Here is a 26,053-nt window from a genome sequence, read left to right on the forward strand (position 1 = left end):
AGAGTCTAGCCGTATTCTAGTAGGCTAGCTTTCTCCGGATTCTCTCAAGAACTGGGGCAAACTGTTGCGTCGGGGATACCTCAATGCCAACCTAAAAGCCTAGATATCTCGTGGAGGTGCCTCTGGGAATCCATACAAAGCCTCTATCTCCTCCCCATGCTAGGGTATCCTGCTGAGCTCCAGTCCATATGCCTTTTGATTTGTTCCAATTGACAAGTCCCCTTGAGGCTAGGCAGAACTTGTCAATTGCATCCGCAGCAGTAGCAAGACTATATGCATCTCCTCTAACTATCAGTGCCGTATCATTAGCAAACTTAGTGTCCAGAAGCTCCTGCTCTCGCCGGATAGGCAGATGCAGGCCCAAAGTGCCATGACTGGTAGCCTGCATAAAGTATCCCATAGCCTCCACTACGAAAAGGAAAAGGTAAGGTGCAAGCAGGCATCCCTGTTGTACCGATCTGGATAGCTGAAAAGCCGGTCCTCTGCCTCCACAGACCACCATCCTGCTAGAAGAGTGAGAGTAAAGTGAGGAGACCCATAAAATCCATCAATCACTGAAGCCTACCCTCCTCATAGTGCCCTCCAAGAAACCCCAATCCACCCTATCATAAGCCTTCTCAAAATCGAGAAGGAGAACTGCAATCTCCTGCTGACTCTCCTTCGCCCAATGAGTGGCCTCCCAAAAAGTGAAGATATTATCCAATATACTCTTATCTTGGACAAATCCTGTCTGAGTAGCTCTGATGATATCTGGCAGCATAGGCTTTAAACGAAGGACCAAGGTCTTTGCTAGGATCTTGTAGGTTGTCCCTAAAAGTGTGATGGGTTTCCAATTACGTAGGACTGTCTTGTCTCCCCCTTTCGAGATGAGACAAATCATACCTGTGCATAATGCCTCACCCAAAGATCCTGTATCGAGATCCTCTGAAAAGGCAGAAAGTAGATGAGGCCCAATCATATCCCATAGAGCTCTAAAAAGGAGGGGCGACAGACCGTCCTCCCCCGAGCATCTGTCTCTGGGCAGCTCATGTAATGCATCTGTGATCTCCAGGAGTGATAGCGGGCTATCCAAAACATGACTCATCCTGTCTGAAACTACAGAGTGGAATAGAAATCAGAAGTGATCTCAACAAGTCGATGAGGATCCGTCTGAAGAGACCCGGCCTCATCCACAAGTCTACGAAGACTGTCCGAAGAGTATCTCTGACCCACTGCCCTGAAGAACTCTCTAGAGCATCTATCCCACTTTTGGATCCAGAAGGTCTGTTGGGAGTAAAACCTAGGTCCCTCCTTCCCTGAATCTCCTCTAGTCTCTCCTGAGCCTTTGAAAGCTGCCCTTTAATGAAAAGAGAATGAGGAAAGCTCTGAATCAATCTCTGAAGTCTGGATACCTCCGCTCTTGCGTTCCAATCTCTGATTCTGAGCTTTTCCTTCTTCTCTTTTGCCCTCAACTCGCAGACCATGCTGACTCTAGCCAAAGCCCCCTCTACCCACATCAACCAGCCCTGATCCTCAGGAGTGTCCTCTCTCAACCAAGCCTCTCTCAACCGTTCCACGAACTCTGTGTTCTGAAAAACAAAGTTCGGAACTCTCACAAAGCCTGTGCTCTCCAATCGAGAGGTAAGGAGAATCTGTAATAGGATTGGAGCATGGTCAGATAAAACATAACCCGGGTGGATCCCAATCTATCCTCCTCTGGCCTGGCCCCAATGGCCAATATAAAACCTGTAAAGCCTAGCCAAAGAGACAGCCATGGAAAACCTCGGACCAAGAGACTGAAGACTATAAGCCAAGTTACGAAACTCGTCCAATCAAGCTGCATCATGAAGTCCGACATGCAAAACAAAACTATCTCACTCCACTCTCTCCCTATCAGAAAGTCCACCCTCTGGTTGGCCCAACTTGTCTTTAGAGAATTCAACCATGTTGAAATCTCCTCCAACAATCTAGGTGTTTGCCTGAGGAAGGGACTCTCTGAGCTGTCTCTAAAATGCACGTCTGCGGGCTAGATCCGTGGGAGCGTACACATTGAGAATACCTCTCAATCTGAAGAATAACATAGCATGCCCTGCTCTCCACTAGTGTACCCTCTTGGGTGATATCTGGGGCCCACCTAGCTGAAACTGAGATACAGACGACTCCCCTCGTACCATCCGCTGGGCTCCAATATGTCCAGCTTTGTCCTCTGAGTAAGGATCTGCATCTGTCAATCCTGTCCTGGGAGAGCTTATGCTCCTGGATAAGCACAATGTCTGGAGGGGACCCTGAGGAAATAAATCGAAGGGAGTCCCTAAGCAGCTGCAATCTAGGAACTCCCGATCTACAACCATCTGCATTTGAAATAAATCTGCGGCCGTTCAATCCTCTCACGTTTCAAGAAATGATGGACATCCTAGACATCGGATGGAAGTGAGGGGATGCCAGTGGCAGCGGCACAAATGACTCTCTGACGGCGCAATCCAAAGTCGTCTCTGATCAGGCTCCAGATCTGCCCCAACTCATGTAAAATGGCTCCATCTAAGGGAATAATACTCTGGCGCGAACTGAGGAGCTGAAAGTCAAACCAACTAGCACTCCTAGGCAAATCAAAGTCTCCCTGAACCTCAAAGAACAGAAGCAGAAAGGCCCTGCCTCCGAAGCCAGGTCGAAGAGTCCTAGGGTAAGAATGAATCTGCGAGCCGACAATACGGTGAACTGATGAAAACTCAGTCATGCTCAAAAGCTGTCTATCAATCTCGCTGTCAAGAAGCTCAGCTGACCAGCTTGCGCTCCCCCAAGAACGGAAGCTGCCTGCGGAGAAACGAAGAATGTGCCCCTCTCTGGATAGAGTAATAGATCCCAAGTACTCTACCTCCTCTAACCGTCGATAAAATACCGAGAGAAGTTCCAATCTAGTGAGGGAGTCTGTGGAAACCCCTCGAGCCAAAAAGGACCAAAACTCAACGGGCAGATCTCTGTCAACCATCCTAGGGTCAGGTCTAGGAGTCAGAAGAGCTGAAAGAGGCTGAGCCATCCTAATTCTACACCTGGAATAGGTAAGAGGGAGAGGAAGAATCTGTGACGAGGTGCCTGTACGCAAGGGTGACTGGAAATCTCGCTCAATCTCATCTGTTAGGATCTCCCAACCCTCACACCTGTCTGGGTGTACTGAGCGAAATCTGTGACCGCACTCGTAAAAGATCTGGATAAATCAGGAGTGAAAAGGTGCGAGGACGAGGCTATACTGGGAGGGGTGTCTGAGAGGACGCTCCACATAGCAACAAAAGAAGGTACTGTGCAACAGGGAAGAGAAAGAGGTCTCAAGGGAGCCTCATACAGGCGCATGAGATCCTGGGACGGTCTCTGACTCTGACCTGTGTCATGAAATACCTCTCACTGGACTGCTGTGAAGACGCATCCATCACCGTGTCCGCAGCCTGAGCAGTCTCCTGCTGGATAACTAAATGAACCTCCGGGGTGGAAGTGTCAAGAGTCATCAAATCCTGAGTTACTGTCTCCTACACAGTGTGAGGCCCTGCCTGCGGATGGTCCTCTGCATCTCCCCTTTCCGGGATCTCCTGCACGTGCCTCAACTCCCTGAGCTACCATCTCCTACACAGTGTCAAGACCTGCCTGTGGATGGTCCTTTGTATATCCCCTATCCGGGGTCTCCTGCACATGTGTCTCAACTCTCTGTCAACTGTGAGCTCGTACCTGGGGCTGCTCGAACTGCTGACTCTCCCTGTCTCCGTCTCCTCCGAGCTCTCCGTGAAAGCTGTTCCACTGGAGGCACCTCCAAGTCCTCTGAGTTCACTAGAGGCTCCCCCAAAAAAGTCTCCTCTCACTCTGCTAAATGAGTCGAAGCAGGCTCAGAGACCCCTGGGGGCTGCTCATACTGCTGACTCTCCCTCTGTCTCCGTCTCCTCTGAGCTCTCCGTGAGATCTCTTCCGCTGGAGGCACCTCCAAGTCCTCTGAGTTCACTGGAGGCTCCCCCAGAGGAATCTCCTCTCGCTCTGCTGAATGAGTCGAAGCAGGCTCAGAGACCCCTGGAGGCTGAGCTGTAGGTTTTGGGTCACTCAGAGGATGAGATGTATCCGGAGTCTCAAATCAATGCCGACGACTGGGGCAATTCCTAATAAAGTGACCTCTCTTCCGGCAGAAAAGACACTGATCAAGAAGACCCTCATACAAAACCCTCTGCTGCATCTGGATCCCATCTCCAGTGGAGTACGAAATCAAAGTAGGCAAAGGTCGAGGAGGGGGGAAATCCGAAATGAGTCTAACCCTCGTAACACCTGTACCAGTAACTGAGCATAGGAAGGTCTAGCACCTGAAGGGATGACTGTACCTGCCACACTAGCCATATGCTCCACATCTCTGCGACAAGAGCTAACCTCATCAGGAAGTCCAGGGAAAAGGATCCAAAAGGAGACTTGTCGCGGTCCAGGGGAAGTAGAACTGAAGTGCTTCCGCCAAGGCCACAAATGGATGACTCTGCTCTGAAACTGAATCGGTGAGCTCATAAGTACTCTTTGAGCCTGCTCTGCAGACTGAAGGCCAAAAGAAAAGTACCCTCTGCCAAGCAATCGGAAAACCGTAACTGAGACACCCAAAGAGGCCATGCTGGTGTACACCCAATCACGTAACTACTGGCCTCTACCGGGTAGAAAGCCAATGATGTGAGTCAAACGAAATCCCTCCTCTGATACCTCAATCATCTACACAATGTCGGCAGGAAAAGAAACTGTGACTTCAATCTCCTCAGGTTTGACGACGGGAATGGCATTAGTGTCCTCCATTGTCTCAGCTTACGCTGTCCTGAGAGGAGGAGCTACCTCTGCTGAAAATACCCACCAAGAACTCACAGCCAACCACCAATAAATCCCAAAAAAGAAAACTGTGTAAAGAAAGCTCCGATCTTCAGCCTGCGTGGGATGCAAACAGGTTGCTCAGTGCAGAAGCAGACAGCTCCGCCAATGCCTAGAAACAGCTCAGGATAACAGCTCCCCGGAACACGAGGCGAACTGTCCCGGAGAAGGCCCTGAAACTGTCTAACCTGAAGCAAGGGAGGGGGGCAACCTGTAAGGGGGGGGCGCAGGCGACCTAGGCTGGGCACTGCCAAGAGACCTGGCTTGCGCGACCGGTTTGCAGGCGACCTAGGTGCCAAGAGGCCTGCGCGGCCGAGGCAGCAGATCGCAGGGCCAAGGGGCTGCGCGGCGACCTGTGAGTTGGGCGCTGCCAAGGGCCTGCGCAGCGACCAGCGAACTGGGTGCAGGGCCAAGGGGCCTGCGCGGCCAAGGACCTGTGAGCTGGGCGCAAGGCCAAGGGGCCTGCGCAGCCAAGGAGCGAGGTGGCGAGGTGCTGCAAGGGGGCCTGCGCGGCCACGATAACTAGGGAGAGGGGCTGGGTGAAGGTGATGGGCAGTGGCGGGCAGCAACAGCAGACGGGGAGCTCCTCGCTTTCGTTTTCTTAGGCAGAAGTTCCTCTTTCTTGAAATTGTGTTTATTTTTAATAGTTCATATTATGAATAAGGGATGTGTACTAAAGCATTCATTTGAAATATTTTATTGTTGCAGAAGTTATTAATCCTACTAGAAATTGATAAAGTTTTCAACTGACGGCTTTGATACTTTGTTTAATCAAATTCTCCAAATCATCTGGAGCTCATCACAAATTCCTTGTGAAAGATTCCTATAAACCGAATGCACGGAATTTTAAATGATCTTACATGTAAAATCAAGGTTACCAATCCCATAGCTGTCAAATAATCTGTGGCAGTGAATGGATTTTGGGATACCATAGGTTAAGTTTGACATATTAAGTTTGCCAACCCGAGACAAATTCCATTTCTGTTAAAAGAATCTCCTCTACACTTCCTTGATGGATTCTAAAAATTCTCAACAGGGAGATACAAATGTCATGAGGTTCTACAATAGCATATTTTGACGATTCAACAGTCTCTCTCCTTTCTAATCTGTGGCAGCTAATAGATTTTGGGATACCATAGGTTAAGTTTGCCAACCGGAGTCCAAATTCCATTTCTATTGGAAGAATCTCTTCAACACTTCCTTGATGGATTCTAAAAACTCTCAGGGAGATACAAAGTCGTGAGATTCTACAATAGCATATTTGATGATTTTACAGTCTCCTTTCTCTTCATACATTCAGAAAACTGCATTCTATAGAAAAACAGTTCTAGAGCTAGAACTAGAACAAGAAATGGAATGTTTCATTGCCATGTTTATCCATGTCCATCCTTCCAGGGATTCGTACAAATATATATGCATGCTGACGCAGATATCCTTGTGAGCACATAAATATATGCATGGACAAATACATTCACAAAATATGTATACTTTTACACATACATTGCATTTAATATGTAGATGTGGGTGCATGTAGACTTGTGCACACACATACGCACACAATCTTCGATACATACTTTTGCAAGCTGGAAGAAAGCAACTTGATCCCAAGCTTGTATGGCATATATCTTGATGTTTGAATTGAATCTCTCAGAAAATCTTTTCAAAAATACTAATGCAAGGAAGAACTTCTGGGTATAACCAAAGGTTGGCTCGTAATCACCTTAACATTCAATGGTCTTTAATTTTACAAATGTGGTTCTTCGGTCACCCGTTCTAGATCTATTATACATCACATCGACCTGACACTTTCATGTCAAGACCATAAGACCACACTGGACCTCCTCATATTAACAAGAAGGCTTGCTCATCAATTTCTTTCCTCTTAGAAGCTGCTTCCAATGTATCAAATCACATACCTTCCAAAACTGGAAGTGTCACTTCAATATCAAAGGTGACCAGTACATCCTCATGAGCAATATTGTCTTATGATCGCATAAATTAGACAGAGTTCTGGCTGGCATGCCATGTCCTGTTGCAGCATTCATTGAACCATGCCCGCATATGTGTTCTCACTAATTAGGCTCTGGCAGTTTGATCTCACTTTTTTTGGAGGCATAAAACCCATAGCCTGGTATACATTTGCAAGAGTAGGTTCAGCCATTTCTGCCGCTTTAGCTGATCCATCTGCCAATACGCCATCTATGTACGACGGATCTGCACTAATCTCACCGTAACGCTTCTGCAAGGCGTTAACATTCATACCAACGAAAATTTCAGGACACTGAACGTATATAGTGCACATAAAGCAGTGCTCATTTTAGATTAAAAATTCACGAACATTCATACCCAAAAAAAAATCAGGACACTGAATGTATATACTGCACACAAAGCAGTGCTGATTTTAGACACTAAATGTATATACTGAACATAAAGCCAAGAACAGAGGTGACATTGTGCAAAGCTCTCAATAGATTCCACTCTCCAGGTACTACCTTCCCTCCATCTCTTTATCTCATCCTCCCTTCACAAGGATAGCCAAACAAATACATGGAGGACTCCTTTGGCTTCCATATGTCTCCATAGAAGCTGAACTCTCTCTCTCTCTCTCTCTCTCTCTCTCTCTCTCTCTCTCCTTTGGCTTCCATATGTCTCCATAGAAGCTGAACTCTCTCTCTCTCTTTCTCTCTCAATCAATCAATCTATCTATCTATCTATCTCATAATTTCTCTCTCTCTGCACTTAACTCCACAATTGCTTGGGCATGAGTCGGTGAGATTAAGAAGAATCAACCATGGATCCATTGGATTGGCTGTTGAAATTGATGCAAGCCTAAGCATCAATTTCTCTCTCAGGTCAACTCACCTCCCCCCAGCTCCGCTCACCTCCCCGCTCACCTCTCGTCTCAGCGCTCTGCTCACCTCTCCACTCAACTCTCCCGCTCGCCTCTCCGCTCATTGCTCACCTCTGCTCAGCACTTGTAATTGCAACCAGTCCAAAAGAACCATACTTCCTACCTGAACGAAGAGTTCAACGATGGCCTCCCCTGCGATGGGTAGCCAGGTCCTCATGCTTGGGTCGCGACGTCCCTACAAGCTCCCATAGCCAGCCGTGACCAGCCAAGGAACAATAAACCAGAAGAGCCAACTCTGTCATAACCACCCGTCTATTCCCCTTGACCTGCTGATTGCGTTGAGCGGGAAGGAGTCCCGCTTGCTGCGCCATTGCCTCACAGGGCTTTCGGCTACGCCCTCGTCACAGAACAGCTGTTCGTCTGCCATCACGGAACAGCTGTTCGTCTGCCATCTCGTGCCACAGCTCACGGGTTGTGGCCTTGTACTGTCCTGCTACTATCTTTCGCCATGGCTCCAAAGCCGCAGACGAGACCGGCTCCAAAGCAATAACCCTACGCTCAGCCTCTACACTCAGCCTATGGTCACCCTCAACCTACGCCGCTCCACGCTCCCTATGCTCAGCCTCGCCATCACTCAGCCTACGCTTAGCCTCGCCAGCCTACACTCCCCTACGCTCAGCCTCGGATAACCCTGGTCAACTAACTCTAGTTAGTAGGCTAACTAGACTGTTAGCTAACCAGACTAGAACCAATCAGTCTGGTTAGTGTAACCAGACAGTTACTCACCCAGTTACTCCACACCACCCCCCCCCCCCCTCCCCAAAAAAAAAGAAAAAAAAAGGGGTGTCACCTGTCATTTTCTGTGTGTCAGAGACAATCTGTACCTGTCAGAAAAATCAGAAAATCCTCCTCCATTCCCCTCCACATTCACCCATTCTCCTCCACCCCAACCTACAGCCTCGATCCACAGCCCCGCCTTCTGCCCCCTCCATTGAGCTCTCCCGCTCCCCGCCTTTTATCTGCCCCCTGGGAGTACCTCCCGTCGGGGGGGGGGGTCATGCTCCCGCTCTTGCTCTAAGACCTGCACCGAACACGGATCAGTCAAACGAAATGGGGAAACGTGGCAAAGATACGAATAAAGCTGCCAAGAAAGATGACAACAAAGCCAAGAAACAAACACAGCTGAAACTCGAGGATGTGAACACATGCTACAACCGCAGTGGACTTGGAGTTGATAGCAAAGCAAAGGCGGGGTCCACCTCTCCCTCAGCTTCGGGCTCAGTTACATCCTCATCCTCATCCTCATCCTCAGCTTCAGCCTCAGTGTCAACTCCAGTTCCAGTTTCAGCTCCACTTCCGTCCTCAGCCTCTACAGTTATAGCTACTGGCTCTGATATACCCCTACCCATGACACCATCTCTCCCTTCTTCTCCCACTATAGTTCTCTCTCCAATTATGACACCTACTTTGGAGGGGTCATACACTGTTCCGCACTACTCGACCTTTTTCTCCCCTCTCCCTCTCAGTCAGCCCACATTCTCATACCCTGCTGGGATCACCTCCTCCACGCCACTATCATCTCCATACCGCACCCATCTCACTCAGTCATCACCCAGCCTCCAGTCTCATCCTCACACTTTCATGCCACAGTCCTTTCAGTTTCCGCTAGAGCACAGACGAGCTGACCCATCGGAGGCTTGGGAGAACTTGCTCATGGAGGTTCATAGCATCCGAGAGCGCGAGAGGGAGCTCTCACGCTTCGCACAGGAGCAGACACACTTCACCCAGGAGCAGGCGCATCTCATACAGGAGCAGTCTCAGGCTATCTGAGACCTCCACCTACCATGATATACGCTTTGATCGCGATCACTCACCTACTTACTCTGGCCGTTTGTACATACTTCTCGAACACATTGACTTTATACCCCTATTAGAAGATCGTGCTGCCCTAGTCACCCGCTCACTACACGAGGCTGCTCTTCACACCTTCCCCCACACCACCCGCTTCACAAGCCCACCACCACCTAGGACCGTACCATGTAATAGCTGGTAGGATTATGAGTGTAAGACTTTGCGCCGTCAGCTCAGATTCGAAATAAAAAACAATCTTCCGAGCGAACCAGAGACGCTACGTGAGTACCGTCGACTGTTACGCCGAAAGAAACTTGACTTTGTGCACCAGGATGAGGAGGAGCTACTAAACATTCTATTCAGTAACAACTCTAAGGACCTTTCGCAAAGATTTCTAGAGGGATGGTCCCCCTCACCACTCACTGACACTCAGGTGTGGTTTGATTATGCACGCACACTCTATGATATCCCAAATCAGCTAGTCCCTAACCTATCACACATGCTACGCCCCACATCCTGTACCCTCTTCACTAAGAGGTGGGTAAAGGATGCCGTAATGAAACTTCATAATGGCCGAGCGAAGGATCATGAGGGACTATGCACTGAGTTCATTGCATATGGGATTAACCTCCTAGCCCCGATCCTACCAAAGCTATTCAATGAAGCTGTTTGCTTGGGGTTTCCACGCACCTGAACCATTAACACTATCTCACCCATTCACAAGGCAAGGGATCTAATAAGCCCGGAGAACTACATGACCATTATGATTAGACATGTCGTGTCCAAGATTTATGCATCAGTACTTGATTCTGAGGTCAACAGATTTGCGGAGTGTCGAGGACTTAGAGCAGCATGATAAGCCGGTTTCAAGGGGGATCATGGGACCATGGACCACATTCTCGTGCTCAGATGTATCATCGAGGAGGCGAGGCCACGGAAGTAGAGGGTTTATTGTTGCTTTGTGGATTTTCGCAAGGCATTTGACACGGTTCCAAAAGCCCGCCTCATACGACACCTACAGGATTTGGGTTACGACCTAGAGATTATTTGGGCTATCATGGCACTTTATGAGCGAGTTTCAGGCAGAGTCCTAACAGTATTTGGATGGACAGACGAGATCATGAGCACTATCGGGGTCAAACAAGGGTGTCCATTATCACCTACCTTGTTTGGTCTCTACATTGACGAGCTCGAGACAGTGATGCAAACACGGGGGGATAGGTTGCTCTCTCATAGGCATGCTGATCCAGATATTGCTTTACGCAGATGGCGTGGCTCTCTTGTCTTCCTCAGCAGAGGGACTCCAGAGACACCTTGATGCACTACAGTCCTTTTGTGAGTCTCATGATTTGAAGGTCAACTTGGGTAAAACCAAGGTTATGATCTTTAATTCGTCTCGAGCTATCATGCGCCAAGAGCAGTTCGCATTTGATGGGTCTCCTGTTGAGGTAGTTTCATCATACAGTTATCTTGGGGTCGTCTTTTCCGGATCCATCTTTACTATGAGACCCGCGATGCATGCACGTCTGAGCAAAGGATATGCTTCATTGGCTAGACTAGAGAGGTAGTGCTTCCACTCTCACTTTCAGGATCCACAAACCAAAGGGTTGCTTTTTGACTCCTTGGTCCGCCCAACAGCGATGTATGGCAGTCCATGTCGGGGCCAGACTTGTCATATATAGAGTGGGTTAGGATGGAGCGGCTACAGGTTCTCATGTTATCACAGATGATCCATGGTAAGCCATCTGTTCCTCACCAGATCATTCGGGCGGAGTTTGGGTCACCCCCATTACAGCTAGATGCTACATTTCAAGTCATCACGTATCTGTACCGAGTCAGAGAGTATGGAGATTACACCTTTGGGCGTAGCAGGATACCATGGCTAGCACTGTCCTCTTCTATGGCACTAGCAGCAGGGAGAGACCAGAGGTGCTGGTATGCACACACACAGAGAGGGTTTGAGGGACTAGGGCTCCACATGGACAGACTACCTCCATTCCAGTATAGCATGGATGCTCCGTTCTCGCCCCTCCTATCACACGAGGTCAACTAGGTTATCCGTGAGGATCTACTATAGCTACACACATTCCGGACTTGGTTGGGCCCAAATGATCTTCCAGTGAAGATGGGCTTCTACAGAGATCACTTCTTACATACCACAACGGAGGGTTTCATTGATCCACCAGGATACACGCAGATTCACCTACCCCACTCGCTGAGGATCTCTCTGGGGCAGTTTCGTATCGAGAGCGGCAAAGCAAAGCGGTTACTCAGGGAGAGGCGCATATGCACACTATGTGACATGCAGGAGTTTGAGACAGAGGAGCATTTCATCTTCAGGTGTCCTATTTACTATGAGATCCGAGGGCGTTTCTACTGTCTCTTCAGAGATAGTTATGGGGTTTTGGCCTGTTTCCTCTCCTACCCAGACCAACGGTGTTTGGTTGGTTTCATTCATGAGCTGCTTAGACACCGCGAGAGGATACTCCGAGCACGGAGACAAGAGTAGACTTCTTCCTCGACTAATACCTCTCAAAGCTCTATCACGGAGTTCTTTCAGCCAGATCACACAGACCCCCACGAGACGAGACCTCGACATGACTGTGACCCGGAGCCTGTGACCCGACAGCTCAAATAGAGGATTGACACACAGATCATACTTGGGGACATCCCCTCCTTGTTTAGGGTCGGACCCCGACCGACGGGGGTCACAGTCGCCCTAGTTAGACGCAGAGCTACGCCCAGGAGAAGTACAAAGACTGCACCCTTGAGGGGCCAACAGCCCTCTATTGCTGACCTGATGCCTCCACTGCCTCATCCATCCTCATGTCTTGCTGATGATGATGATGATGATTATTATTATTATTATTATTATTATGTTGATGATGATGATGATGCTTAGATTGATATATAGTCGACTATCGACATGACTATGTTGTGCTATGTTGTACTTAGGACTTAGTACTGCCATTTTGCATTTTTTGCATTCTGCATTCGTGTGGATGCTCATTTAGTAGCTCCACTACCACAGCTCATTGTATTAGGTTTTTCAGTCTCATAGACCCATCGGTCTTCCGAAGACTTTAATAAACTCTCTCTCTCTCTCTCTCTCTCTCTCTCTCTCTCTCTCTCTCTATCTATCTATCTATCTATCTATCTATCTCATAATTTCGCATGATCAAACGACTTCAGAAGATGCACATTCCTGGAGATATCTGCAGGGTTATCATCTGTATGAACCTTGACAAGCTCTATGCACTTGTCCTTAAGTACCTCCCTGATGAAATGGTACCTGACCTCAATGTGTTTGGTCTTTGCATGAAAGACCGGATTCCGTGCTAGCTGAATAGCACTCATGGAATCACTATGCAATGTCGGTACACCTGTATGAATCCCCAACTCTCCCACTAGCCGATCAAGCCATATAGCCTCCTTGCAACCCTCTGTGGCTGCAACATACTCAGTCTCTGTGATAGACAAAGCAACGCACTTCTGTGCACGAGACATCCACGACACTGCACCACCTGCAAAGGTGAACACATAACCAGAAGTGGATATCCTACTATCCACATGTCCTGCATAGTCTGAATCTGTGTACCCAAGTACACGCATGTCTCCTTTACCAAAGCAGATGCACATCTCCTTGGTACCCTGCATGTACCTCATGATGCACTTAACTGCCTCCCAATGCCTCTTTCCTGGATTAGCCATATACCGGCTAACAACTCCCACTGCAAATGCAATGCTGGTCTAGTAGCTATCATAGCATACATAAGACTCCCAACTGCTGATGCATAAGGAACCTTGGCCATCATGGCCCTTTCCTCATTTGATTTGGGAATATCTGTATGACTCAGTTTCACATATGGAGGCAATGGAGTACTCACTGCCTTCCCCCCCTCCATATTGAAACGCTGCAATACTTTTGTAACATACTCTTTTTGTGAAAGCCAAAGGAGTTTCCTACTCCGATCACGCGTGATGCGCATACCAAAAATATGACCTGCAAATCCCAAATCCTTCATATCAAAGGCCTCATGCAACTTGGCCTTTAATTCATCTAGCTCATAAGTATTCTTGCTAGCCAATAGCATATCATCCACATACAGTGCCAAGATTATCAGGCTATTATCCTTAGCCCTTTTAGTGTAGAGGCAGTGATCAATTTCACTCCTTCTAAAACCATGGGACTGAATGAAAGCATCAAACTTCTGATACCATTCTCTAGGCGCTTGCTTAAGACCATAGAGACTCTTCTTCAGCTTGCAAACTAAATGCTCTTTGCCCTTTTCTTCAAAGCCTTCCGGCTGTACCATGTAAATTTCCTCATGCAAATCCCTATGCAAGAAAGCTGTCTTGACATCCATTTGCATAAGCTCCATATCCTCTACTGCCACTAGTCCAAGCATGCATCTAAGTGTGGTCATCTTCACAACCGGAGAGAATATCTCATCAAAGTTCACACCCTTCTCTTGCTTGAATCCTTTAGCAACCAAACGGGCCTTGTACCTAGGCACATCATCACCTGTGACCTTCATTTTGTAGACCCATTTACATGGCAATGCTTTCTTTCCATGTGGCAAAGAAACCAAGTCCCAAGTCTTATTCTTCATAAGTGAACTCATCTCTGATTGCATACTCTGATTGCATAGCATACTCCCACTTGCGTTGATCCTCGCGCATCATAGCCTCTCTATAGCAAGAAGGCTCCCCGCAATCACTAAGCATCACATAGTCTACCCCCGGAACAAACTTATCAGGCGGTCTAGACACTCTAGATGATCTTCTCAAGGGCATTTCAGCTTGCTGTCCCACCTACATATCAGCCACATTTGGCTCATCATTTCCACCAATAGAAGATCCATCATCTACCCTTGATTGTATACCTGTGGGAGTACTTGGTGGTACCATTTCTTGCACATTTGGTGCATGGACAGCTTGCTGTCTATCAACATATGCAGGTGGATTCACATCCTGAAAAGTGATTCTCCTCATTTTCACATCCCTCATGGGTGCCTTATGCATCTTCTTCTCATTGAAGACCACATCATGGCTGCGTATGATCTTCTTTGCTTCTGGATCCCAGAGACGATAGCCCATCTCTCCACTTTCACCATAACCCAGAAAGATGCATTTCCTAGACTTAGGATCTAGCTTCTTTCGAAGCTCTTTTGGCACATGTGCATATGCCTCACACCCAAATATACGCAAATGAGAGTAAGAGAGCTTCTTGCCACTCCATGCCTCTTCAGGAATACCACCATCCAAACTCTTACTAGGTGATCTATTGATCACATGCACTGCAGTCTTCATTGCCTCAGCCTAAAAACCACCAGAAAGACTTGCATTGGAAAGCATGCATTGCAACCTTTCTTGAATGGTACGGTTCATCTTTTCTGCAACTGGATTTTGCTCTGAAGTACGAGGGGATGTGAGCTCCCTCTTAATCCCACGTGTATCACAGAAATGCTAAAAGTCATGAGAGAGATACTCTCCACCATTGTCAGTCTGTAGGCATTTAAGCGTTCTACCTGACTGATTCTCAACCAAGGCCAGCCATTTCTAAAATACCTGGAACACATCACTCTTCCGAGCTATAGCATAAGCCCACACTTTCCTAGTTGCATCATCAATGAATGTCACATAGTATTCAGCCCCGCCTAATGCCCGTGTAGACATGGAACCACATACGTCTGAATGCACCAAATCAAGCATTTCAAACTCTTTCTTTCCCCTTCTTTTATGAGCTGATTTAGTTTGCTTCCCATAGAGACAATGCTCACAAAATTCAAAATCAGAGAAACTCATATGCGGTACATAACCCAAACAGCATAAGAGTTTCATTCCATTTTGGCTCATGTGCCCCAACCTGCAATGCCATAAAGAAGTGCTTGGCTGCTCGGTTATTGCAACAACATGATCAAATACCCCTGATACATGTAAGGGATACAAAGTCCCACACTTGGCATCCCTGGCCAAAAGCATAGAGCCCTTTTGAATTTTCCAACTCTGAAAGCCAAAAGTGGTGTGAAAACCAGCATCATCTAGCTGACCCACTGAAATAAGACTCTTGGTCAACTTAGGCACATGTCTCACATGTTTCAAAACAAATGCACACCCATTTGCAAAAGAAAACTTTATGTCACCTGCTCCCACTATGTCACATGCATAGTCATTTACAAGATGCACACAACCTGTCTTTCCACTGTCATAAGTGGAGAACCATTCCCTATGGGGAGTAACATGGAATGAAGCACCAGAATCCAAAATTCAATCCTGGGAATATGCATCATCTGAAGTGGTAAGCAACTCTACAGATAAACTAGACATGAAGAGAACGTCATTGTCACTATCATGTGTGACTGCATTGATCTCCTCGATCTTCACTTTTCCTTTGTCCTCCCTTGGACTCTCTTCCTTTTGATTTGCACCCCAATTTGCATTCTTTTTCTTATCCTTTTACTCTCTTTTTAGCTTGTAGCAATCCTTTTTCATATGGCCCTTCTTGCCACAATGGTACCACTCAATGTTCCGTGCTCTGGATTTGCTACGAGACTTCCCTCTTTCTTGGGACTTCCCCCTGGACTGTGATCTGCCCCTTTGCACATTTAAGGCTGCATCCTGCTTGTTGCCATCCATAGACTTCCGTCTAATCTCCTCGGCCAACAAGCTACCCACAACATCATCAAATTTCAGTACTCCACCAGGTGCAGAGTTACTGACAGCTGTACGGAAGGTATCCCATGAGGATGGCAATGAACATAAGAGAAATATTGCCTTAGTCTCCACATCAAAATTCATCTTCTGAGCCTGAAGCTGGCTGAAAATAATATTGAATTCATTCAAGTGAGAAGCAATGGAGACCCCTTCCTTCATCTGCAGCTCAAACAACCTCTTCATGAGGTAAACTTTATTAGAGGCAGTTTCCTTCTCATAAGTGGCGCACAGTTTCTTCCACAAATCTTCCGTAGTCTGCTAATTTACTACTGTGAAATAAACTGACTCTGCAAGATAAAGTCTAATAGTAGACTTTGCTAATGCATCCAACTCATTCCAATCTCCTCAGACATATTTGCAGACTTAGCTTCAATCCCTGCCAAGGGTTTAATCTGCTTCTTTTGAATAAGTACATCTCTTATTTGTTCTTTCCACAAAGAAAAGTTTGTCCCATCAAACTTTTTAATGCTGAAAAACTCCTTTTCAGACATGGAAGAGGATGCCATGATGCAAATGAAACAAAATCCCAAATGCTAGTGCCTGCAAGAGAGAATCACACCAAATACCAGGTGCACCCAAATGTGTATGCCACAAGAGAGTGAAATATCACCAAAACTCAAAGCTCAAAGCATCAAAAGATGCATCTGACTCATGTGCATATACTATGCATCCATATGAGCAAATCTGGCCCAAAAGAAAATACCAATAAGTACCAAATGACTCAAGCATAAACACTGTCCACTGGCATATGCATCAATAACATCTCATCCAAGAGAGCATAGCACTATCAGTGCATCACCTGCAATGTGTCAAAGCTGTCCCTCAACATAAAATAGCATCCATGTGTAAAGCGTCCATAAAAAATAGCATCCCACAAGGCAATTTGAGCCTATCAGCGCATCCAATAAGGACCGTAATGCATCCCAATGGCCTATAAATCATCCACTGCAACCCAATGCACACCACGAATGAGCGCACACTGCTCAAACTGCAACCAGAGTGATCTGCATAAGGTATGCTTAAGAAATCATAGTCCCACGGTAATGACCGCTACTGAAAATAGAATCTGAGATGCCTCAAAACATGGGCGCCATTGCATAATCGGACTCAGCAAGAAAATTTGTAAATATCTCTCCTCTGCCAGAACTCCAAAATCCCAACCGATGAGTGAGAAATGGGAGTCAACACTTATCCACTGCCATGTGGCATAAATCTAAGGTTTCAAAACCTTAAAATGAAAAATGCATAACAGAGAGACGAAATCGAATACACAAAGATCTATAACTCTGAAAATCCTCCACCGAATCGAGCAAGAACTGACAGGTAGGGGTTTTTGGGCGTCCAAAAAGCAATGGGACAGACGGTTTTGGAAACCGTGGTTTCAATCACTTGGTCCAACACACGGACTGAAAAACGTTTTTGAAAACAGAGCTGTTTGTAAACTCCACCGAGTGCGAATGATGAGCAACATAGAAGTTTTAGGACCTCCTGAGTCCACCGGAACTGACAGATCTGCAAATGGTTGCTCCAAACTTGAGTTCCAATACCCGGGCAAAAAATGCAAAAACTGACACAGTGAGTCAGAAATCCAATGAAATGATCCCAGATTCAAGAATGAAGGTGTTTCCAAGCTCCTGAAGTGAAGTGGACACCAAAAGCAAGCAATAGTTGCCTCTACAAGTCAATATGGAGTCTCTGTCATCGAACGGAACAGGGAAAAGCTCAAAAAACGACTTTTTCTTTGAAAACACTTAACAGGCTCTCAAAACCACTTCGCAAAACCAAAGTAGCTTTTCCAAAGGTTCCTCCAAGGTCTCTGCACACTCGGATGCAAGTAAAGTCGCCCACAAAGCTTCCCACAGAGCTTCTCCTTCCTCCCACAGAGCTGCTGAGCTTCCAAGCATTCACGCACGCTCAGCTAGATCACCTGGGCTCTGATACCAGTTGAGAGTGCTCTCAACGGAAGCAAGAATGGAAGAGGGAGAGAGAGAGAGAGAGAGAGAGAGACAGAGAGCAACACAAGTTTTGATGGATGCAGAACCACCCTAATCTTCTTTTTCATTCATTTATATATGTGTTTGAGTATTGTACATAACCGGGGTAAAGGCACAGTGACCTTTAACCCCCACAATGATGAGCCTATATGAGTCTGTCAGAGGGAGAGTATGCGCTTCTAGAGGCTTGTCAGACTAGATTGAGAGCACGATAGGAGTGAAGCAGGGATGTCCTTTCTCACCGACAGTATTTGGGCTATACATTGATGAGATCACAACCTTCATTGACCGTTTGGGGGGGAGAGATTGTTGGCTGATCTGGTGATACAGAACTATATGCAGATGACGTAGTCCTCCTATCTTCTTCAACAGTGGCACTTAGTGGCCCTAGAGGTGTTTTGCAGAGAGAGAGAGAGACTTGAACGTCAACCTTGGGAAGAACAAGGTTATGATTTTCAACACCTCACGAGCAACTCTTTACCGATACAACTTCACTCACCGAGGGGAGCCCCTCGAGATTGTACAGTTGTACACTTACCTAGGGGTAGTCTTTGCAGGTCCAATCTTCATGAGGACTCACGCAGCTAGGACACGACTCATGCGATGGCAGAGAGCTCTAGCTCGACTAGAGAGACTATGCTTTCAGGCACATTTCGAGGACCCCCCGACGAAGGGATGTCTATTCAACACATTCATGTACGCAGCACCATTCTAGGGCGGTGATCTATCAATGACAGAGTGACAGCATTTCGAGAGCCTGCAGGTGACAATGGGATCCAAGATGATTCGGAGAAAACCCTCAGTCCCCCACCAAATCATACAGGCAAAGTTCAGCATGACACCACTCCTAGTTGATGCCATCTTCCAGATGGTCACTTTTCTCCATAGAGTCTGGGCCTTATCTAGAGGGAGACTACTGAGATTGGCACTAGTGTCGTCTATATGCCTAGCTAAGAGGGGAGCTTGGTACACACGCATATCTAAATGGTTCATTTCCAAGACCAGGCATGCGTTGGTCTCTATTTGATGGAGATGCGATGACATAGAGAGACCTTGTTGCGCCGCATCAGAGAGCAGGAGACAGTGGCACGTGCGATCGAGCTAGATTGAGCCATGTTACAGGTTTTTACACCTTAGAGTCTGCCCCTAGACGTAGCAAAGTTGAGGAGAAGGAACAGATGACATGAGGGTCAGTGGGATGAGAAACGCAGCCAGAGATGCAGAGAGAGACCAAGGCATGCATGATGGAGGTCCAGCCCATCATAACCATATTCGGAGGGGATTGCTCGACCAGAGGGGTCACTATCAACATGGCCAGCTGAATATAGAGATCACGGAGACCACCTCTATACGAGAGAGTATTGGGTGAGATTGATGCATGGCCACCTAAAGGCGTTCATGTTCCAAAACAAGACAAAAACAGTCCAATGTCGTTGCATCCTCTTTTGTCTTCTTTTCCAGGTCGGGCTGCTCAGAAAAGAGCCCATTCTGCTCAAGGAGATGATCTTCTTCCCTGAATGTTTGCCTAAGAGCTGCTCTGCTAGACGGGTCCATGATGGAAGACTGGTAGATCCATCAACTACTACAACAATGACTGCCACAAGGGGGGGGAAATTCCCCCCCTAACCTTGCCCCGCAAGGTGTAAACGCATACAAGTGAAGGCGGGAGCCGGCCCGATGCACGATGAAGGTTGGAAGGGAGAGGCTAATGGAGTATGGTACTACCACTAGTCCGAGCTAGGTACAAAATACAAAAGTAGATAATAACACAAACATGCTCCCTCCTCTGCTAGCTGAGTCCTTGTAACTAAGCTCTGCTAGGACTCCCTCCAACCTACTTCCGATCATAAGGAAGCATCCTGCTCTGATACCAATTGTAACATGCGCGGACTAGCTGAGCGGAAACATAGATGAAATGTAGAAGGAGAACTCAAGCATGAGAGACACCAAAGATCTTCCTAGCTATAGCACACTGCTTTATTCGTGCTGATGGTGCAAACGCCCTGACTACGGTTGTACACGGTTGCCAAATCAGCATACAAAACTGAGCTCAATACTCCCCCTAACTGCGACTGAGGGAAAAAGAGTTATGCTGCTGAAACCTGTTGGCTGAAATGCACTAGAAGCTGCCTGCTGAAATTGGGGGCAAAGATCCCCTTACATAGGGCAGTCCATGAGCCGACTGGCTGGTCGGTTGACCAATCAGACTAGTCAGTTGACCAACCTGTAGGGTCAGTTGACCGACCTGCTTGAGTTGGTTCAATTGACCCGACATGGTCCTTGTTGGCTGCCCTTGGGTGACCCAGTGCGCCTGCCAATTGGCTGCCAAAAGGGCCTGCAACTTTGCTGCGATTTGATGGTCATGCAGCTAGTTGTCACTACCACCTGTGCTTGGCACTGGCCAGTGCTGCATGTGACATTCCCCTCTTCTGACTTGTTCTAGGTGGATACCGTGCAATGCTTTGCCCTAGCGACCCGACCTACTCCGCCATGGCTTGTGACTTTGGGAACGGGATGGGTCAGACTGTGTGTCACAATGCTCCCTAGTGAAGGGGTGCATGTGGCATAGGGGGACCAGAGACAAACATCCTATCATGGAGAACAAACTAAGGACAAACACGGGTGTAGGGTTTGGCATATTTGATTCAAGTTGGTGTGGAAAACATGCTACAGCAACATGCACGTTAGGGTACATGTCAAAGACATACCCTCCATAGTAGCAGGTTTCATCATTTTGTGCTTTTTGAGGTTCTCATTCCACATCACACCTGAAATACAAAGTACACATATAGCAAAATGAGGCTGTTATTTAGACTACAGCAGATAGTGGCCATCGCTTCCTTGGTGAATGATTGCCATGGTCAGTAACTCAAAGTTTGGATTCTCAGTCCTTCAAATCTTTCATGAAAAGGACCACTCCAGATTCACAAGGGCAGAAAACATATTTGAAGAAAAGAACAATTGTTGTTGGACCCCTCTATTCTGTCAGGAAGCAATTATTCAGATATGCGAATAAGGTTTTCATTTGCAGCAGCAACAAAAGAGAAGTCGTTAAACCTGAATGGGCTCCAAGTGTGAGATCAAAACTTCAGTGAGCAGCGGCTTGAACTGACCCCAGCTTAATCCAATGCACTCTTCTGTCACTTCCTATAACATAAGAATATGTTAAATGTATTTTCATAAGCAACATCCACATGAAGACAAGCTGATATGCAGCAGTATCTTACAAATATAAGGTATCATTTTAATTCATCCTTGAGAGCCAGAAAATGCCTTATGGCACAAACAAATTGAAGCACCCTGCACAACAGTGAACCATGACACCTCACTTGGTGCTAAGCAATCAACAGTCAAATCTACGTACCATAGCTATAAAATGTTCAAGGCAGCTATTTTAAGACTAACCTGCATGGTTTCATGATGTCAGTTAATGCTAAACACTAGATACACATGTAGATGAAAATTGTAAGTACATCCACGTAACATTCATCCACACAGTAGTATGAATTTCCCAGGTCTCAACAAGACTGGCCCCATGCAGTGACAAATGCCATGGGAACAAACAGAAAGTGCATGGCAAACAAGAAATTGGATGAAATGCTCCGTGCTGAGGGGAAGATACCATGTGCAAGGGGACATATAGAAGGTGGTTCTCTGGGTCTAGGACAGCCTCAGTATACAGGGCAGCCAGTCCTCATCATATTTATTCGTTCCTGACATGTACATTAAATAGCATTTCCTTCTTTGAGCAAGTAAAACCTCCTTTAAAACCAGTCACCACTTTTCTTGGGGGGGTGAAAAGGTCATAAAACACACTTTTTTTTTGTGAAATGTCGTAAAACACACGCGCATGCACACACACTTATATATCCATCCAGGAACATGGCCAAACTCATCCTCTGAAAACATAACAATTAGTGCAGTTTCAATCTCATCACAGTCACAAGGCACCACCTTCGTCAGCACACAACCATGTGTTGGATTAGGATTGGTCATCTCCCCACCTATGAGCCCCCAAATGAGGAGTGCATTGGGGGGGTGGACCATAGGATACTAGAATTGATCATGGGCTGCCACATGGCAGCACATGAGCTGCCATGTGGGCAGCAAGGAAAGGGAGATCCCTGGTAAAGGAGAGTCTCTATGGAGGGCACATCTGGGAGAGACATTTCCAGAGGCTGTCCACAAATGGAAAGGGCAGATCTCGGCAGGGTTTCCAGCAAGACTGCATGGGCAGGGCAGATGACATCAGCCAGGGTACGGAACAGTACGGACCTCAGTACAGACTGTTTGGAGGCTTTCTGGGACCTGGAACAAGACTGAACAGAGGCGGAACCAGGCCAGCAAGGAGAAGCAGGGTTTGCGGCTGTTTGGCAGGGTTTTTGGGGCAGCATAGGGGCAGATGTAGGCAGTATCTGTATGCCACTTGGCCAGGTGAGGAACCTGCAAGAGAAGGCCCAGGAGAGCATTTATAGAGAGCCCCCTTCAGTCGGCCATAAAGAGGCTGGCTGGTCAGTTTTTTCAAGGGGGTATCAGCCCTATATAAGGGGGCCTTAGTGCCTCCATTAGGCATCACCTAGAGCAGCCACAGAAGAGAAGAAAGGAGCAGCAAGACCAGCAGCAGTTGGGCCTATTTCCAGGAGTTGAACAAGCTGAAGAGGCTCCAGACTTAGCTCAGAAGGTGCTGCTCACCTAGGCTGACTACCCAGGCAGTAAGGTGGAGGGATCATTGGACAGAGAGTCTACATAAGCTCAGAGGAGCACACACGCTCAGTGATCTACACGTGCCATGCAGATAGTAGTAGGACTTTTTGTAAGATCGGAGAACCACGGTGTGGTGGGACTCTGCATTTCTTTTGTATTGTGTCTAGTTTGTGGACGGATGGAAATATATCAGTATTTCTTCTATATTTGTCTTGGATGCACTCTCTATTTGCTAGCTTGCACACACATCTATGATTGTGAAGTACACACAATTAATGAAGTTTGATTCCATAGTACAACGCTTCCGTGTGTAATTCCTAGGCTCATCTATTAGTCTTCCGCCATGGGATACCCTTTGGTGGGATTTTCATTTCTAACAAGGTATCAAAGCCCTGATGGAAGCTCATGGGAACTGAAGCTTGAAGGCAAGGACCTTGCTCAAGGACGACCTTGATTCATTGCTCGGGGGAATCAGCTTCCATGTCTGAAGTGTTGAAATAGGACTGGTCACCTCCCCACTTGTGAGCCCCCATATGAGGAGTGCATCGGGGGGTGGACCATAGAATAGTAATAGGCATGGGGCTGCCACATGGGCAGCACATGAGCTGTCATGTGAGCAGCAGAGAGAATATGCAAGTACCTGGTAGAGGCGAACCACCATGAAGGTCAGATCTATATCCAGATGCTGTCTACACATGGAGAGAACAGAAATGCACAGGGAAAACAGGTTCAGCAAAGGTTTTGGACCCTATGGACAGGTGTGGGGCAAAGGATAGAAAGTGGGACAGCCTGGGCCAATGGATGGAAGCCATGTGGCCAGGCAAGGTAAACCAAATCAAGCAAAGGAGTTCTAGGGGGCTATTTATAGTCCTCCCCCTAAAGTCGGCTGGTAGGGGGGCAGAAAGTTGGCCATCTGGGTTGGTTATTTGGCAGGGGCTCCAGCCCTATAAAAGGTCGCCCTAGGGGCCTCATAACACATCACTCGGAGAAGCAATCCAAGAGCCAGAAGGAGCAGTAGGAGGAACATCCTTGGGCCTATACACAGGAGGTGAAGGTGACCTACAGAGGGCTGCTGACTTAGCTCAAGGAACTGCCCACCTAGGCTGAGTTTCAAGACAGCAAGGTGGAAGAGATCCTTTGGATGGAGAGTCTACATAAGCTCAATGGAGCATACGGGATCAGAGATCTAGAGATGCCAGGCATCTAGTAGGAGAACCTTTTGGTATTGTATCCTGTCCACTTTGTGGATGGACGGAAATATATAAGAGTTCTTTCTAAATTTGTCTTTGAGCACATATACCTAGATGAATCCAGGAACATTCCCAAACTCATCCTCTAAAAACACAACATAGTGCAGTTTCAATCTCACGAGAGTCACTCATAAGATTGAAAACCATAAACTCCATCACGCATAGTAGGGACTAGCTACTATAACATCCCCACTGGCGTCATCAGCGCCCAACAGTGGGTGTAGACCATAGTATAAAAGTATGCTCTCCGTCGCCAGCCCCCCCTCCCCACCACGCTCAAGCCCCCCCCCTCCCCGTCGCTCAGCCCCCCCCCTCCCCGCCGCTCAGCCCCCCCTCCCCGCCACGCAGCCCCCCCCCCGCCGCTCACCCCCCCTCCCCGCCACGCAGCCCCCCCCCTCCCCATCGCTCAGCCCCCCGCCTCCCCGTCGCTCAGCCCCGCCTCCCCGTCGCTCAGCCCCCCCTCCCCGTCGCCAGCCCCCTCCCTCCCCGTCGCTCAGCCCCCCCCCTCTCCGCCGCTCAGCCCCCCCCCTCCCCGCCACGCTCAGCCCCCCCCCTCCCCGTCGCTCAGCCCCCCCCCTCTCTGCCGCTCAGCCCCCCTCCCCGCCACGCTCAGCCCCCCCCTCCCCGCCGCGCAGCCCCCCCCCCCCCCCCCCGCGCAGCCCCCCCCTCCCGCCGCGCAGCCCCCCCTTTCCGCCACTCAGCCCCCCCTCCCCGCCACGCAGCCCCCCCCCTCCCCGCTGCTCAGCAGCCCCTCTCCGCCGCAGCCCCCCCCTCCCCGTCGCTCAGCCCCTCCCCTCTCCGCCGCTCAGCCCCTGTCTCCCCTCTCCTCTCTCCACCACTCAGCCCCCCCCTCCCCGTCGCTCAGCCCCCCCCTCTCCGCCGCTCAGCCCCCCCTCCCCGCCACGCAGCCCCCCCCCTCCCCGCCGCTCAGCCCCCCCCCTCTCCGCCGCTCAGCCCCCCCTCTCCGCCGCTCAGCCCCCCCTCCCCGCCACGCAGCCCCCCCCCCTCCCCGCCGCTCAGCCCCCCCTCTCCGCCGCTCAGCCCCCCCCTCCCCGTCGCTCAGCCCCTCCCCTCTCCGCCGCTCAGCCCCCGTCTCCCCGTCGCTCAGCCCCTCCCCTCTCCGCCGCTCAGCCCCCGTCTCCCCTCTCCTCTCTCCACCACTCAGCCCCCCCTACCCGTCGCTCAGCCCCCCCCCCTCCGCCGCTCAGCCCCCCCCCCCGCCACGCAGCCCCCCCCCTCCCCGCCGCTCAGCCCCCCCCCCCCTCCCCGCCGCTCAGCCCCCCCCCCCTCCCCGCCGCTCAGCCCCCCCCCCCTCCCCGCCGCTCAGCCCCCCCCTCCCCGTCGCTCAGCCCCCGTCTCCCCTCTCCTCTCGCAGCCGCTCCCCCCCCCTCTCGCAGCCCCCCCTCCCATAGCGACGCCCTCCCCCTCCCGTAGCCTCTCGCAGACCCCCCTCCCGTATCTCCGCTCTCCCTCCCCCTCTCGCAGCCGCTCCCCCCCCCCTCCCGCAACCGCTCCCCCCCCCCCTCCCGTAGCTCCACTCTCCTCCCCCCCTCCCGCTCTCCCTCCCCCTCTCGCAGCCTCTCCCCGCTCCCCCTCTCTCCACTGTGCCCCCCCCTACTGTAGCCTCTCCGCTCTGCCCCCCCCCTCCCGTAGCCTCTGCGCTACCCCCCTCGCTTGCGCTTGGCTGCTGCCCCGTGGCAGCAGGGCCCTTGTCTGCTGCAAGCCTTGGCTTGCCACTGGCCTTGCGCAGGCCTGCGCACCCCTACAGCAATGCTGAACAAGATCTGCCTCTGCAGGAAATCGTGCACCTGAACAAGTCCTACAATGGCCCACAAACC

At 49.1% G+C, this 26,053-nt stretch overlaps 1 protein-coding gene across 1 annotated transcript in view; it reads right to left on the bottom strand.

The window, feature by feature from the left end:
- Window positions 1-6,695: 6,695 nt before the first annotated feature.
- OVA4 (Nucleotidylyl transferase superfamily protein) overlaps window positions 6,696-26,053 on the bottom strand; it is a 121,662-nt gene continuing 102,304 nt past the window's right edge. Inside the window, exons 14-15 of the mRNA XM_087378923.1 lie at window positions 21,319-21,408; window positions 6,696-7,087 (exon numbers count right to left, since the gene is read on the bottom strand). Coding sequence (XP_087235049.1) covers window positions 6,890-7,087; window positions 21,319-21,408 — 288 coding nt within the window. The 3' untranslated portion in view covers window positions 6,696-6,889. The remainder of the gene's footprint in view (window positions 7,088-21,318; window positions 21,409-26,053) is intronic.

The sequence above is a fragment of the Dipteris shenzhenensis genome, chromosome 9 (genome assembly GCF_047967505.1).
Source record: "Dipteris shenzhenensis isolate YYH24624 ecotype China chromosome 9, Dip_SZ_1.0, whole genome shotgun sequence".
Classification (NCBI taxonomy): domain Eukaryota; kingdom Viridiplantae; phylum Streptophyta; class Polypodiopsida; order Gleicheniales; family Dipteridaceae; genus Dipteris; species Dipteris shenzhenensis.